The following is a 15,920-nucleotide window of genomic DNA, read 5'->3' on the forward strand; positions in this document are numbered from 1 at the left end:
TTTGCCTGCCTTTTGCTTGAACACAATAGATGCTCCGTAAATGCTGGTTGAACTAAGGACCCGGGCTCTAATAAAAGCAAAGCATTGACAGGGCGTGGACAGGGCATTTTGGAAAAAAGGCACAGAAAGCCACGCCAATTCATCCAAGTGCAAAGCAGACAAGTGAAAGGATCTCATGGAACTCCCATGGAAACAAAGTACAGAAAGCAGAGCTGAGCCTCACAACTCAAGCAGCGGCTGTGTGTCCCTCCCTCTGGGGGATCACGTGACTCCATGCTGCAGTGTCTGTGTCGCGCTTCATTTCTTCTCTCTTGGCCCACCCAGGACCTTTGCCCCATTAGCCCATGGCCCCTTCAGGTCGCCCAAAGAGGAGCCTCTGCTTATTTCTGGGAGAAAGGTTAATGGCTCACCTTGGGGGAAACAGGGAGCGAACATCCTATGGTGGGTGTTAACACCCGCATGGGGGGGCTGCTGTACAGGACGAGGATCATCCCTACCGACGATAAACACAAACTCTGCTGGGTGACATGATACCCCCAAGAAACTAAAGATCATGCATAAGTACTAATCGTAACACCTTTATTTCAGAATGTCTACAGGATTGAATTTCACACCTATACAACTAATTGATAGGGTACACGGTGAACCAGAAATACTTTTATCCTGCACAAAAACGTGGCCTGAGAAATGTTCATTTGAATTTACTTACACTGCACATTATACAACTGTACATATAAAAACACGAACACATTTGGGGGAGACAACGGCTTCTAGATCAAAAGACATCATCTGTAGCAACATCTCACTTACCTTGAGGTCAAAGATTTGACAAGTGTAGTCGAGAAATCAGGAAGCTATAGGAAAATAGAAAAATCCCATCACCAGATCAATGCAGCAACATTCATTCGTTTTACTTATTCTCAGGAAAGCCCCTCAAAGCCTCACTCAGATCCTGTTTAGTGTTGAGACCTACAGTAGGCAGTGACATGAGTTCCCAACCCTGGACAGAACGAGAGGAAGTTTCCTAGAGGCAGGCGAAGGTATCCACGGCAGAGCTCAAAGAGCAGAGCCATTCGGTGGAGGGGCTTTAACAAACCCAAAGGGGGCCTGAAGCAATGAAAAACATAAAGGATGACCTTCAAATTTTTTCATTATTTTTAGTAGATTGTTCACAAAAGCAGGGACATGTACACTAAGAGTTACAATGTAAATGGCTCAAATAAAGCAAAAAAGACGTGTAACTGAAAAGAACAACCTTGACTTGTCGACACCGTGTACCCTACAATGTCTGACAAATGGGATATCATTACCACACATATACTGCTTATAAAATACACAATTTATATAAAAAGAATACAGCACCCTTTTTGTCCACATATGATTGAACCCATAAAAGCCCCTTCATGGTAAAAGCACCTCAATCATGTAGGGATAGCCTCAGTCAGCTTATCTCTGCATTAAGAACTTTATATTGTGTCCTGAGCAGTCAATTCTATCGATCAGTGAGCCCAAATGACTGCAAAATCTTTTTACATGATAGGAGACACAGAGGGCAACGACACGGTCCCTTGAAATCAGTGTTTCTCAAAATACGATCTGTGGAACAGCACAACTGAATCTCCTGGTGAATTCGCTTTAAAATGTAGATCCCCCAGTCCCAAGTGAAGTTCCTTGAATCATAATCTCTGGGGGAAGGTCTGAGAGCCTACAGTTTAGCACTCTTCCCCGAGGATTTCTGGTACAAGTAGAAGTGTGGGAATCACTCTACAAAATCATCGCCTTGAAGTGTAGGCTCAGGGGTGCCCGGCTGGCTCAGCTGGTTAAGGGTCTGACTCTTGATTTCAGCTCAGGTCTTGATCTCAGGGCTGTGAGTTCAAACCCCATGCTGGGCTCCACGCTATGTGTGGAGCCTACTAAAAAAAAAAAAAAAAAAAAAAAATGAAGTGTAGGCTCAGCCACCCAGTCAGGAGGTAACTGGCCAGGCCTATGAATTAACCCCTTCCCACACTTGTTCCTAATATGCCTGGTAAGGCGGTACTACTACCGGTTTTGACATTTCTAATTAGTCTTATCACAGGAAAAGGATTCTGACATATAATAAAAATAAACTCTAACAAGCTCTAATTAATTTTAAAAAGAGCATAAGATTTCTAAGCCATATATGTGGAGTTCAAAGCAATGGATGCCTGCAGAGTGTTTAAAAAAAATACTGAGTATCCAGAGGATTTCTTGGGAATGAGAAGAAAATACATCTCAAAGCAGTCTTGTAGGAGAGGCAGAATGCAGCTTACATCCAGAATGGGGAAATGCAAATCTATTAAAAATTGGCTGGGGTGTTTAAGCTAGGCCTTAACACTCTTGAGGGAGAGACTGAAAACTACTGACAAACACATTTTGTATGGCCGGCAAAATGTTTTAAACAATTCTGAATTATTGCCAACCTATAAAAACTGGGAGAATTCTTTTCTTTAAAAAAATCTGTCTTTTTCTACCAAACTGGTGGAATCACTAGAAAGGCCAGCCACACGGCCACAGTGTGGAGGACCTGGGCAGCAGCTACCCACCTTTACAAAGGTGTGCATCCTGTCTCCCAGCGGCCACCTGCCCGGTGCCCAAAGCCATTTGCACTGGCCACCCCGGCTCCAGGCAATTAGGGCAAAAATTCAGCCTCTCCGTGCTTCACTCTTTCTAGTTCTAACAAAAATGCTTGCTACAAAGATCCTTTCCTACTTTAGAAGTGTTGAGAAAGAAATCAGATAATGTCTGAAAATCACCTAGAATTCACTATAGCGTTCTCATCCCTAGCTGCCTATTGGAACCACCTAGGGAGCTTTAGAAAATATGGACACCGGGTTCCACCCCCAGAGATTCTGCTGTATTGCTCTGGGAAATAACCCCGGGCAGCAGCGGATGGTGCATAAAGCTCCCCAGGTGGTTCTAATGAACACCCAAGGCTGAGAACTTCTGCCTTCAGAGGATGCACGGTGTTGAGTGTGAAGCAGTAAGTTCATTCCAATGTCAACCTCCAAATATGGATTTCTAACCCCTCACCTTTGTGATACTTTACATCACCTTTTATTTTGTGAAATGGGACATTATTCCGAAAGCCTACCAAATGCCATTTACAAACTGGGAAAGGAAGTCAAAGTGTGTTCTGGTTTCTACCATTCCTTTTCCCTCCAACACACCTGAAGGATGAAACTCTAAAAAAATGAGAATTATCCTAAAGGGACAAAACTCAAGCAGCTCAAACAGCTCAAACACAGTAAGAAGCAGCTCACACTGGCAGGCTTGAATGAACAAATAAAATTGTTTTGAAATTCATCACTGCACTAAGTGGAAAAATATTCAAATATTTTAAAAAAAAGAACGATTTCCCCAAGTCTTTCCAGTAATGGCCCAATTTTTATCTTAAGCAGATAAATTCCAAATTATTGCCTCTCTTCAAGCTTTCTGTTAGGTAGTGTGCATTTATATTTTGGCTTCTAATCATGGGAAATGCAAACTACTGTCACCTAATTTTCAAACAGTAATACTACCCTACAATGCATCTGAAAAGTACATTTTCAAAATGGGTTCACATAATAACGACTTCTACTCTGCAAGAGGTCACATACTGCACTTGATAGACATGATCTCAAATCGGTCCAACAACCTCACGAAGTTAATCCCATAACCCCGTTGGACAATTAAAAAGAAAGAGCTTCAGAAAGATTAAAAATTATGTACACGATCGATCACTGAGCTAGTGGGCGGCAACACTTGCACTCAAACACAGGTCTGTCAAATTCCCACACCTGTGCTTTTCGCACTAAACTCCCCCCCTTGCCCTTCCATGTTTAATCATCATGAGACAGAGGCATGTGCGCCCAGTTCTCCCGCCTTGCCAGTGAAAAACAGAGAGGCTAACGATCTGCTCCCCATCTCACGATGCCAGAGTTACACGCTGCCTCCCCGCTCCCCACGCCATGTTCTTTCAGAAGACCAGATGAGCCAGCTGACATGTTACATTACAGAATCTATACCGATGGCCCTTAGGTAGTACTTATGGGCAGCAGAATCTATACCGATGGCCCTTAGGTAGTACTTATGGGCAGATATCAAATGCTCCCGATTTCTGAGAATCAAACATTGATCTAAACATGTCTTAGCTTCAACCCAGGCCTGGTACATTCCTTTCTGTTGTAGGCCACCCATGCATCAGGCATCAGGTTCAGCTCCTTTATCTGTCCCAGAATCTTCTCATGAATCCTATGAGCAATGATGCTGATGACATAGGCACAAGTACCACTCGCCAGGGCTCTAGCCTGCCCTTGGCTTCCCTGACACCGTCACCAGGCAATCAGCAAGACATCCTGAAGAAGGGCAGACGTCACCTTCTGTGGGTTTTTTCCTTTATTTGTAAATCATAAAGACACTGTGCCATAAAAATCCATCTGGAAGGTCTCATATCCAAGAGGGCCGCTATCTGAGGCAGGCTCCCAGGGGAGGATATCGTTTCACGTCCTGGCAGGAAGCCCTCCTCTTCTTTAAGCTGCCGACACTGTATCCTGAAGCTTGTATTTGGAAAACTGTACGCATCGGTGATGTGTTACGGCCAAGAAGTGATTCTCGAGCAAAAGTAGCACAACACAGCCCCCCTGCAACAGAAAGCAAACAGGCTTTATCACCGAATAAACATGTCTCGCCAATCAGTACTTATTTGCCTCTTTTCTGAAGCAACTCTTAAAAGTCACTTGAATGCTATCACTATGGATAATTCTTGAAGAAACTGCATTTCTGCCTCCTAATGATCTTTGAACAAAGCTGGCATCTTATTTTATTAAGTCCAGTGACCCAGAGGAGCTGGTTCAAAGGGGAGTTATGACAGAGCCAAAGCTGAGGGCTTCATCACTCCAGTGTGAAAGAACTCTGCCGAGTTATCAAACCTCACCAAGCCCAGTCTCGCAACTGCCAGTGGCAAGAACAAACAGATGTCAGGCTATTTGTTTTATTCAAAAATGACAGGAAATCAAAAATTATCAAATGGATGTGTCAGCTGCAACACCACAAGCATATTGGTTGGTGAGATTTATGTACCTCTATTCTGGCTCATGACAAAATCACCTTCTAAGCTTTCTAATATTCAAATGCCCACATAGATACACAGGCCAGAGAGAGTTCTGGGGAGTATCTTGAGGACTGCGCACCATATACAAGGTGGTCACAATCTATGTGAATTTAAATTATGCACATCTGAAATGGAGTATGATATAAAAATAGTAAATGTCTCCCTATGCAAATTCATCCAAATCCCACAGAATTTTTTTTTTAATTAAGAACTGCAAAATTCTCAAACTGGCGAATTGACTCCACTGTACACAGCACCTAGACCTCCACCACATCACAGAGCTGCTTTATCTGCTAAACAAAAACGCCTACTTTTCTAGTCCCTTGTGCACGTGCACTGGAACTTCATGAACAATGGTAATGACGACGGTTGCTGCTATTTTAACTTCATTGTTGTGATAATTTCAATGCTTTTTTAGCCCTTAAAATAGAATCATCCGGGTGGTGAGGTTAGAGCTAATACAGAGAAAATAAACTGTCACACTATTAACCTTGAAATACATACCCAATGCCATCTCAAAAAGGCTAAACACCCACCATAAGGCTCCTTGATCATAACTTAGGACGGGGCATATGCTCAAACCTAGGGGACAGAAAGCTTTTCCTTAAAAGACCAGACAGGAAATATTTTAAGCCTTGCAGGAGAGGAGCGCTCTATCACAGCCATTCACTCCGGTGTTGCAGCCGTAAGAAAGCCAGAGACATAGCTGTGTTCCAGTAAAACTTTATTTACAAAAGCAGATAGCAGGTTGGATTTGGCCTGAGGGCAACAACTGACTGACCCTTCCTCTACAGCCTTAGACCTGATATCTACCCCCTTCCTTTAAATGTGACATTTTATTGCTCAAAAAAACATTCTCCCATTTTCCGTAGAGCCAATTTTGAGAAAAGAAGTTCCATTAAAACAGGCATATTTCAAGCTTGCCAAAACTCTAATAATAGTGAGGGAAAAAAAAAAGGGAAGCAATATCTGGCAAAAACACGGCAGCAACATCAAAGCCTTAAAATGTCCTATATCACCTTTTTTACGAAGCTTACATATCTATGTATTTGTCAAAACTCACCAAACTGTACACTTAAAATTGGTCAATTTAATTGTACATAAATAATACTTCAATAAAGTGGATATTGAAAAAGTGCTTAAAGCCTCGGCAACAGGCTCCTCTTTGGATTAGATTTATGTGGTAGAAGTATATATCCGTTACTTCACATTTGCCCCCCTGGGTCATGAATTAAGAGAGCTTGAATTATGTAAATCCTTCAAAACCTTTGTTGCATTAAATGCCCTGAATACAACTGTCCCACACTAAACTCCTGGTAGTACCCAGACCTCAACCACTTCACTTGAAAGAGGAGAATAAGTAGCTTTTAGAAACAATGCAAAGCCGCGAGTTCATGGCTTAGCTTTCAACCACAGTAAAAACAAAACAAATAAACAAACAAAAAGAGCATGGGTAATTTATGCCAATAGGTGAGGCCTGTTGAATTTCCTCATTTCACTTAAAATCAAAGACACAAGTTGGTGTGAGTGTCATCTCTGTTCTTTTCAGTTGTCTTTCCTCCAGTGTGGAGCATGTCAGCATTTAGGCAGAAAAAAAAAAAAAAAAAGTTAAACAGGACGTGGGTGAGATGCTAAAATCAGGGAAAAGCCATACAAGAAAATCATTCCTCTGATTAATCTAAAGACAACAAAATATACGACAACAATTTGAGAACTCCAGTTATAAGCTTCCTCAGTGCCCTTGTATTTCATCATCTGTCTCCACTCAGAGACAAGACATTGTTTAAAGCAACTGTTCTCAGTGTGGGCCCTGGACCAGCAGCATCAGCATCACCTGGGACCCTGCTAGAAATACAAATCCTCGGACGGCACCGCAGACCTACTGACTCAGAAACTCTGAGAGTGGGACCCACCCATCTATGTTTAACAAATCCTCCAGACGATTCTGATATTCAAGGACGTTCCAAATCATCAATTTGAAGTTTGAAAACCAATGTCTACTTATAAGTGGAGTCCTGTCACATTCTCTCATTTAACCTGGAGCTGACCTTAGGAATAAGATGGGATCCGCACTCAAGTGTGTGAGGTCTAGAGCTACTTGGTGAGCCTCACAAAAATGCCTCAAGAATTTTGTTCAAAGAACAGAGTAGATGCAGGAACACAGCATATTTAGATTTCATTTCAACATTTTTGAGCACCTGCCATGTGCTGTGCTTGTGCTAAATGAAATTATCTTATTTAGCCTCCCCAGTCATGAATAAACGTACTCACAGGCCTGGCTAGTGTGTGTTCAATGCCGAAGAACTTGTACATAAATGTTCATTTTGCTTCTTCTTTGGTTAATCGTTCTCAAACTGTATTGTATATCACAATTAGAGTCCAAAGTTGCTTCTCAGATGTTAAAAATCCAAGTCCAATAAATTTGGTAAGAGGCAAATCCATTACACTCATTTATTTTAGGCTCTGGTTCTCTCTTAAATAACTTTGTTCTGTCCTTTCTACTATAGAGACCATTGTCCTTCGTGTAGACAGTAAAAACTTAAGGAAAAAAAATTAATGCTAAAACCCCCCTGCTACCTGTGACCCCGACAGCATTTGTCCTCAACTAGAGGTGGTGAGTGCCTTTCTGCCATGCTCTACGGACCACACACAGTGCTTGTCACGCACGGCACCCTCACCCAGAGCCCACGAGTATTCTCAAGATGTCAGAACCCTTCTCTATAGCGTTTCAGGTATAGTCACTCCCAACCAGTGGAAGTATTATAACCAATAAAATATATTTATTTCACTGGCCAATCAAAACATGCCCCTTTCTTGTTTCTCTTTCTGCTTCAAATACAGCTTTTAAACCCTTCCTTTTATTGTTCCCAGAATAAAACTAAGTTTCTGTTAATCCTGAACCACACTCTACAAATCTGTGGCACCTTGAGGGTTGCAATCATGCTGGATTGTACTAAGCAGTTTAAACAATTTGAATGCAGTTGTAACCCAGCACGTGGTACCAAAATGCTCTGAAAATCAAAGAAACAAAGTAAATGAAGGTGCTAAAGAGATAACAAAACACCTGTGAGACAGTATCCTCTGCCTGTAACTGGGAAATGTACAGCATGAGTAGCCCAGGGAGGCTAATGCATAATACAGGGCTTAAAAGCATGAAAACATGGCTGGAGTAAATAATTCTGATTTTGCTTTTGGTACTCACTGATGATTCTTTATTCGGCTAAGGGGGCACCACACTGTTCCTTCAGCAGCATCTCCATTATTCTAATTCCCTAGAGAGAGAAGAAAGAACCCATCAGAACGCCACAGTTCGTGGACAAACACTTTTACATTCATCACGACCCTTTCCCTTCAAGAAATCCAAGTCGCGGCACTATACTTATTTCAGAAAAGTAAGCTCATAGTCATACCTTACATTTTTATAGTATTTTCCTCACCAATTTCACATCTATTTTCTCTATGTGGGCTCAGAATTAGTCAAGGGAAGCAGGCACAGGAGAGTTTAGAATCTCCATTTTTAACAACAGAAAACAGGCCAAGAGAAGGTAAGTCACTTCTTGAAATTGGCCCAGCTGCTAAAGGGCATTGCCAGAGCTGGAATAATAATGGCAATAATGAGTACTTACTGAGCACTTACAAATGTGCTACACTGGCTACCCAGGTTTGCGTGAGCGTGGTCCTGGGTAGTGGGTGCAGGGTGCACCACGGAGACCCCTCCAGCACCTGGGCACCCCTTCCCCACCTGCCAGCACTGGGGGCACAGCCACCCTCAGCCAAAGGTAGCTGCCTTACCTGAGGTCATGTCCCCTCTCCAGGGGCCACCCACATCCAAGGACCAGTGGATATGGGGGCTTAAAGGCCCAGCCTCCTTCCCCCCCCCGGACAACTGAAGGACATCCCAGGTCTAGAGGTCCCCATGGGATCAGCTGAGACCTTCACTGCTCCATCACCACAGTTCAAAGTCCCCTCCTGCCTGATTCTGTTTCCCCTACTCCCTTGCAAGGGCAGTCACCCTCTGCACAAAAGTCTTTGTCTCTGAGTCTGTGTCCCAAGAGCCAGCCTGGGATACCTAGTTTAATACACACCAAACCCCTGAACAAGTACGATTCTTACTCCCATTTTACAGATGAGGAAACAGTAACTCCAAGAGGTTCAAGCAATTTTTCCAAAATCATACATCTGTTGAGTAACAATGCAGGGAAAGAACAGAGCGACTCTATTCTGGCTTCAAAGGGTCCCCTGCCCCTTCTCACGTGCTCAACTCCATGACTGCACATCCCCACCTGTCCACGCACCCACCTTGCCAATCAAAATCTGCCCCGGAGGAAGGAGGACAGCAGATATTTCCTCTTTCCTCCTTCAAGAACAAGTTCTGCAGACCAGGGGATAAACCTTCACATAGAAAGACAGGATGATGATGTAATTATGAGCTAGAGTTTTAAGGAAGTCAGAGCTGGATCTGGGACTGGGGTCGGGGCGGGGGGGAATGGGAGACACTGTGTTCAGGGACTAGAAAGTAGTTTACAGGGAATAGGAATGATCTAAGCTAACTTAAAACATAGGTCCCCAGACTGCTCACAGAAACTCTGAATATACAGGATGACCTCAAGCAGGCCCCAGAACTGCACACTTTAGCAAGCACCCAGGTGATACCCGTGATGGGGCAGGTGTGGTAAACACTGAGGGAGCTACAAGAGAAAAAACTGGGGCTTCCTACTAAGGGTTTATTTTGTGCCACAGTAAGGGAGTGAGCCTCCAGAGAAGACCGTAAAATATATTTAGTGCGAGAGTACACCAAACAAAATGTAACATATCCTCGAGGTTTCAGATGCTCCTTCAGATGGTGGCTAGCCATCGCCACAAATACTGCCCCTGTCCTACAAGGAAGAAGCATCAATGAAAGGGTCCTGACAGAATGCTGAGCAGCACAGAGTGGGGACGAACTACAGCTGCAAACTCTAAGACCAGGGGCATGGCTGCCGGAGTCGGGACGCCCGGCTTCTGGTCACGTAGTGCCAAGTTATTCTGCGGTACTTTAGCTGAGTCACTTTTTACAAAGAAGTAACTGAGACTGGGGAGCTAAGGGGACAGCAAGGCCAAAGGGGGAGCGCAGCTGCACACCAGAACCAGGAGGGGAACCCACAGAAGCACACAGGGATCCCCACGTCTTACTGAGAGCCGCACCGTCCGCATTTCTGGGGCTGGGGCATGGAACCTGTAAATTTGTAATATACCTCATGTAGTTCTGAAGCCCAACTGGTTCATTTACTAGAATTTGTGAATAGCAGCCTGACACTACCTCGAAGATCCCTCTCAGCCCTGCCAGTCTGAGAATGCATTTCGGAAGATAGGGTACACACTGCCCTCTGGTACTCTTAGAGCTACTCTCCTTTCCAAGAATTAGGGGGAGGAGGAGGGGAGTGGGGATGAAACCACCAGTGCAATGAAATTTAACCTCATTCTTACCCCTAAGATCTAACTGCTCTCATTTCTGCTCTCATCAACAAATCCACTCAACAAATATTATGCACCTACTGTGTGCACTGGAGATTAAATGGTGAACAAACAAGATAAAGCCCCTGCCAACACTGAGCTTACAATCTAGTAGTTTTCATTCCCCTTGTTTCCATTTATTTGTTTGTTTCAACAAAACCCTGAACAATAACTAAATGCCTTCCTTCTATTTTCAGGAAGAATAAGGACAGCCACGTTGATTCCGCTGCAACCTCCTTTTCGCATAAATCTGGTGGTATGTCTTTAAAAAAAGGAAAGCACGCTCCCTCCTTAGGAAGTGAGCACCGGTGAACTCTCCCCAGTCGCCTAAGAAGAATGCCACCACTTATGGAGCTGAACACTAACTGACATAAGTGAAGACTTTGAGGTTTGCCTTGGGAATTGAAAGACATTATTTATTGAATCAATTATGTTCACAATGTGACAGTTGATTTTTCTTTCCCCCTTTTCCCCCCTCTCTCATACCAATTTAGTCTTTTTAAGGAGAACAGTTAGAAATAGAAGGTGGAGAACAGAGGCAGAGAGAGAGAGACCTATAAAGTGAATTAAAAAAAAAAAACCCTAACAGGGCGGCGAAACCATTATTTAGTACCTCTCTTTAGTATGGAGGGACCAAATAAAAACCCAATCGATAGAGTCCTTTCAAATAAAGTTCCAATGCTTAAAAATCAACCCCTAGGAGATCAGGCTTAAAGAGGCTAAATTTACACCACTTATCACACAATGATGTCTGAAGTGCAGAGCAAACATTAAGTGAATCCACCTTTATAGATATGGCTTAAAAGCTTTTTGGACTGACAAACCATAAAGCAGCTTGATTTTATTATTCCTTTCCCCTCTGAGATTTTTTCTATAACAAGGCTATCTTTCTCTATTTGCCAATGTACAGAGAAGTGAGCCCTCTCACGGTCTCATTTCCCTAATACCAACACTGTGTGGGCCAAGCGCATCCCCACAAAGGCGTCCCAGAGTCTCACAGATTGAAAACACTTCACAGATCCCCCACGCTAAGAGTCTCTGAGAAATAGCTGATTATTGTGGGAAACAAAAAGCTTGTCTGAAGGGGAGCTGGAAAAAACTGGAGCTAAAGGTGGCTCGGTCCAGACAGTATATTTATTCTGTTCTCCAAATGATGCTTCCTTAAGAAGCCCTGACTGACCTAGGAGGTCCCAAAGAGAGTGGTATTAGACCTTATAAAAATTGCAGAGTTCTAAAGCAGTTCTCAAAAGACACATCTATGGGGCACTCTTAACAAAACAAGAACAGCTCACTTAATTATCACAAAGATAAAAGATGGGTGCAGAATTTGGCACACAAAAGGTACTGGATGTTGATGGATTACAAGACTGATAAACTGATTACTTTCGAATGCCAGGCTGAAAGAGTCTGAATTTTAACATTACAGTAGCATTCTGCCCAGGAGTTAGGATTCTTCAAAGAGCAATGGAAAAGGCCAGGATAACAAGGGCTGCCCAGGAGATGAAAGAACAAAACAAGGAAAGAATAAAGAATGGAAGTATTAAAAAAAAAAAAAAAAAGGTGGAAAAGAATGATGTGAAAAGAATTTGACAGCAGAGGCAGGACCTAAAATGGGTCCCCAAGAATCTGGATTAGCCATGGGGATGTTTACAAAGTGCAGTAATGTCAAATGCTGAAGTTCACATTAGAAAACCACTCACTTTCGATAAAAACATTTACATCAAGTTGACCTCACGTCTTTTTCTATTTTTTTCATTCAGTTGGTTTACACAAAACTTTCCTCAAATCTTTTCACTTCCTCTGTGTAGAATCCTAACAGTATGAATTTAAAAGGAAGGATGAGAATATGTCACTCCCTGCTTCAACCCTTTCAGAGTGTCCCATTGCTCTTATAAGACATGCACACTCACTATCACGGCTCCAGGGATTTCCCACTAAGGTTGGTGCCCTGCAAAGACACAAGCCTGCTTTCCATTCAGGCAGCATGCTCAGTTCCTTTCTCTTTCACGCACTGTTCCCTCCAGCAGGAACATCCCCAGATCTTCCAGTGGCCAGATACCTCCTTGCCATACTGAGATCTCAACTCAGCCAGCACCTCCTCAGAGACTCCCGACGGCCCTAGCTAAAACAGCCTGGCCACAGCCTGGATCACACAGCTTGGTCCTACTGTCTTTATAGCACTCATCATGATAAAAAATGATCGTGCTTTTTCAAATATTTTGTACTGTCAGCCATCCCCTCCCCCAAATAGAAAGGAAGCTCTAGGAGAAGGGAGAAACACCTGGCCAGTGGGCATCGTCTGTGGGGAAAAAGGGAGGAATCCGCATCCAGTTTTCTCAGTAAAAGAGAAACACTGCTCAAGGCTTCTCCAGGAAGACATCTTTTGCCCAGTAAAGGATCTTTTAATCTGATGTAGGTTAATTCATTTACATTTAGGTGTTCCTCACCCATAAAGCTAGGATAACACCAAACAATAGTCAAAATTATTGGCATATACTCTATGCCAAGCACTGTGCTGAGTGGTTTACCTGCCATTGGCTTAGTTTACTCTCCTATCTGCCTTAGAGGATTATCTTTTTTCTTTTGGATGAGATCTGAGGTTCAGAAAAATTAAGCATCTGCACAAAAATCACACAATAACTAACAAGCAAAGAGTCTTGATTTGACCCAAAGCAATCAGTACCGAGAGTCCAGGATCCAGGATGTTTCCACACAAAGGGACAGAAGGCATAAATGAGATTGTATATGTGAAAATGCCTATTATAATGCTGGGTACACAGCAGGAGCTTGTTCTTCCCTTCCCTATTTACCATGTTCAAAAAGCCTGATAAATAAATTAGACATTGCAGCCCTGCTCCCAAACTAAATGGCACAATTCTTAATATATGAATCAATATTTAATCACCTCTACAAATTACTTTAAATACAATGCTTTTCAAGTAGGAATATCTGATAGGATGTATGACCTCACTATAACTTTCTCATAGTAGCTAATAAACTCTTGCATAAGATTCATTTTTATTTTGATAAGTAACCCAAAATCTTTAGGTGTAACTGCAGAACATTAACAGATATAATAATTCAGATGTCTGTGCTTCACATTATAAAACTCCCTCTCTCCTTAAAGAGAATATTTAATCTCACAACTGGTTGTGGAAAAGAATATACCCCCAAATAATAAAAACTAAGAATTGGCAAGGACACTATAATGTCTAGTCCAGAGAGCAAAGTCTTTGCAAGGAACTGTGGGTGATGCGCCTGAGTCAGAGAGGTGTCCCAGGATGAAAGATGACCAAGCCATTTCCCTCTTGCCAGTTCTCAAATAAACTCTGACGTGGCATGAACAGTTTAGTAGCTAAAAGGCATATGGGCATTGGTGTTTGCCTATTTTATAAAATTCCTTCCCCAACCCTCCAGGGTAACCCCATTAATCTATTTTCATTTTTAGTTTTTTAAAACGACCTATATATAATTTTATTTTTCCTGACTTGGACTATATGGCTTTTTCACCACTAACCAACAGGCCAGCCTCCAACCTAGTGCCACATGCCATCCATGACATTTCTGACAAACGATCTTCTGTTGCCTGCTTAGAAACCTCCACAGAGGGGAGGCTTTCTACCTCTATTCCATCTGTCAGTCCTCATTATACGGCAGTCTTCCCAACACTAAGGTGACACTGCCTCAGTGCCTGGCACACTGAAGGGGTCCAGTACCAACTCTTTTAACAAACAAACTAAAACACAAGGCTCCTATCACTTCCCTTTATTGGCACTTATTCACTATTCATCAAATTTAAGCACAGTCATAATTCCGCCTTGCTTCTTCCCTGTTCTGAGAGATAAAATGATTGCCAGCAGGCTTGTTTTCTCTAACAGAAGAAATAAATCCACTAGATGCCCAGATAATTCTCCTTTTACTTTGAGCTCTCCCCTTCTTTCCTTCTTTTTACCCACATTCATATTATTTTCTGTACGTCAACAATTTTCTTTACATGTAAGGCCAGCCTACTGCGTCTTCACATCTCATGCGTCCTTTGAGGGAAATACAATTTTCAAAAGCCATATTTCAGTCAAAAACCCATCACACCAAATCTCACCAATACTGAAACTATCTCAGTTAATCCTCTCAGGAGTCCCCTGAGCTAAGACACGTTTACTCTCACCATTTCCAGGTAAGGAAATTGGGCCTCAAAGAGGAGAGTAACTTGCTCAGGGTCACAGAGTGAGTTAAGTGACCAACCTGAAATTTAAACCTGGATTTCTCCAACTCTTACCACAATGGGTATTTACCTCAATGAGTTTGTTTCTGGACGCATACAATGGGTGGAGGGAGGTGAGCAAGCATGCCTGCTTGCAGGATTGCTGTGAGGATTCACTGAGGCAACATATAAAGCTACTGGCACATGACAGACTTTTGTCAGGCATTCCCACCCTTTCTCCCTGGGGCCTGAAAAGCGACTACTGATTTCTTTGCAGACCCAAATCTGACTACGGGTCCCTCACAGTGGGACTCCCATGACCAGGCACCCCAACCCACCCCCGCCACCCCACCCCCATTCAGTGGATGGTCAGTGACCCAGAAGATACGTCAGCAAGGGCTCACCTCATGCCTGGATCAGATTTCTCCAAGCATTTGGGCATTTTACCTGATCTTCACATCACCTCTAAGAGCTACTAAAACTTCCATTTGACAACACTGAGCCCCACAGAGTAAGCCAGCTTTCTCTAGGTCACAGGGTCTTCAGCAAAAGGAACAGAACTAGAATCCAAATCACAGGAAAGAACTGTTTATAGAAAGACTATGGCCCTACTAGGCTGTGCCGAGCACATCATAGGCCTGTTCTCATTTAAGCCTCACACTCAACGTACGAGTCAGTGACATGAAGAAAATGAGCCTCACAGCTATGTAAGTGCAGAATCCAGATTCACACCCTGGTTTTTGTGACTGAGCCCACAAGACATCACCTCCTTAAAAAGGTACATTTTCACGCTTCTCTTAGTCAAATCCCCAAAAAATGACATGTTGCCTTAGGCATAGTCCTTCCTGCCATCCCAAAGTTATTTCCATCTACATCTGGGTGATTTTAATTTATCTATTTAGGGGAGGCGGGCTGAAACGAAGCTACATGTAATTCTTGAAACTTCCTTAAGGATAAAAGCACCTCATCTCATCTCCAAACGCGCTTCATTTTCTGTTGATACCAAGTGAAGCTCTCCCATGCACTAGGAAGAAGGAGGACAGGCACGTGGCACAGGTAACATTCCCATTTTCACACAATATCTGCCAATTAGAATTCCTTGGTTTTATCGAAAAA

At 42.9% G+C, this 15,920-nt stretch overlaps 1 protein-coding gene across 3 annotated transcripts in view; it reads right to left on the minus strand.

Moving 5' to 3' along the window:
• Nucleotides 1-558: 558 nt before the first annotated feature.
• The window catches only part of PRELID2 (PRELI domain containing 2), a 75,281-nt gene continuing 59,919 nt past the window's right edge, over nucleotides 559-15,920 (minus strand). For all 3 annotated transcript variants that reach the window (XM_028119140.2, XM_028119139.2, XM_088023307.1), the window contains exons 6-7: nucleotides 8,313-8,382; nucleotides 559-4,640 (exon numbers count right to left, since the gene is read on the minus strand). In XM_028119140.2, coding sequence (XP_027974941.1) covers nucleotides 8,323-8,382 — 60 coding nt within the window. In that variant the 3' untranslated portion in view covers nucleotides 559-4,640; nucleotides 8,313-8,322. The remainder of the gene's footprint in view (nucleotides 4,641-8,312; nucleotides 8,383-15,920) is intronic.

This window comes from Eumetopias jubatus, unplaced genomic scaffold (genome assembly GCF_037043125.1).
Source record: "Eumetopias jubatus isolate StellerSeaLion01/CBP00866 unplaced genomic scaffold, mEumJub1_p1.0 scaffold_5, whole genome shotgun sequence".
Lineage (NCBI taxonomy): Eukaryota > Metazoa > Chordata > Mammalia > Carnivora > Otariidae > Eumetopias > Eumetopias jubatus.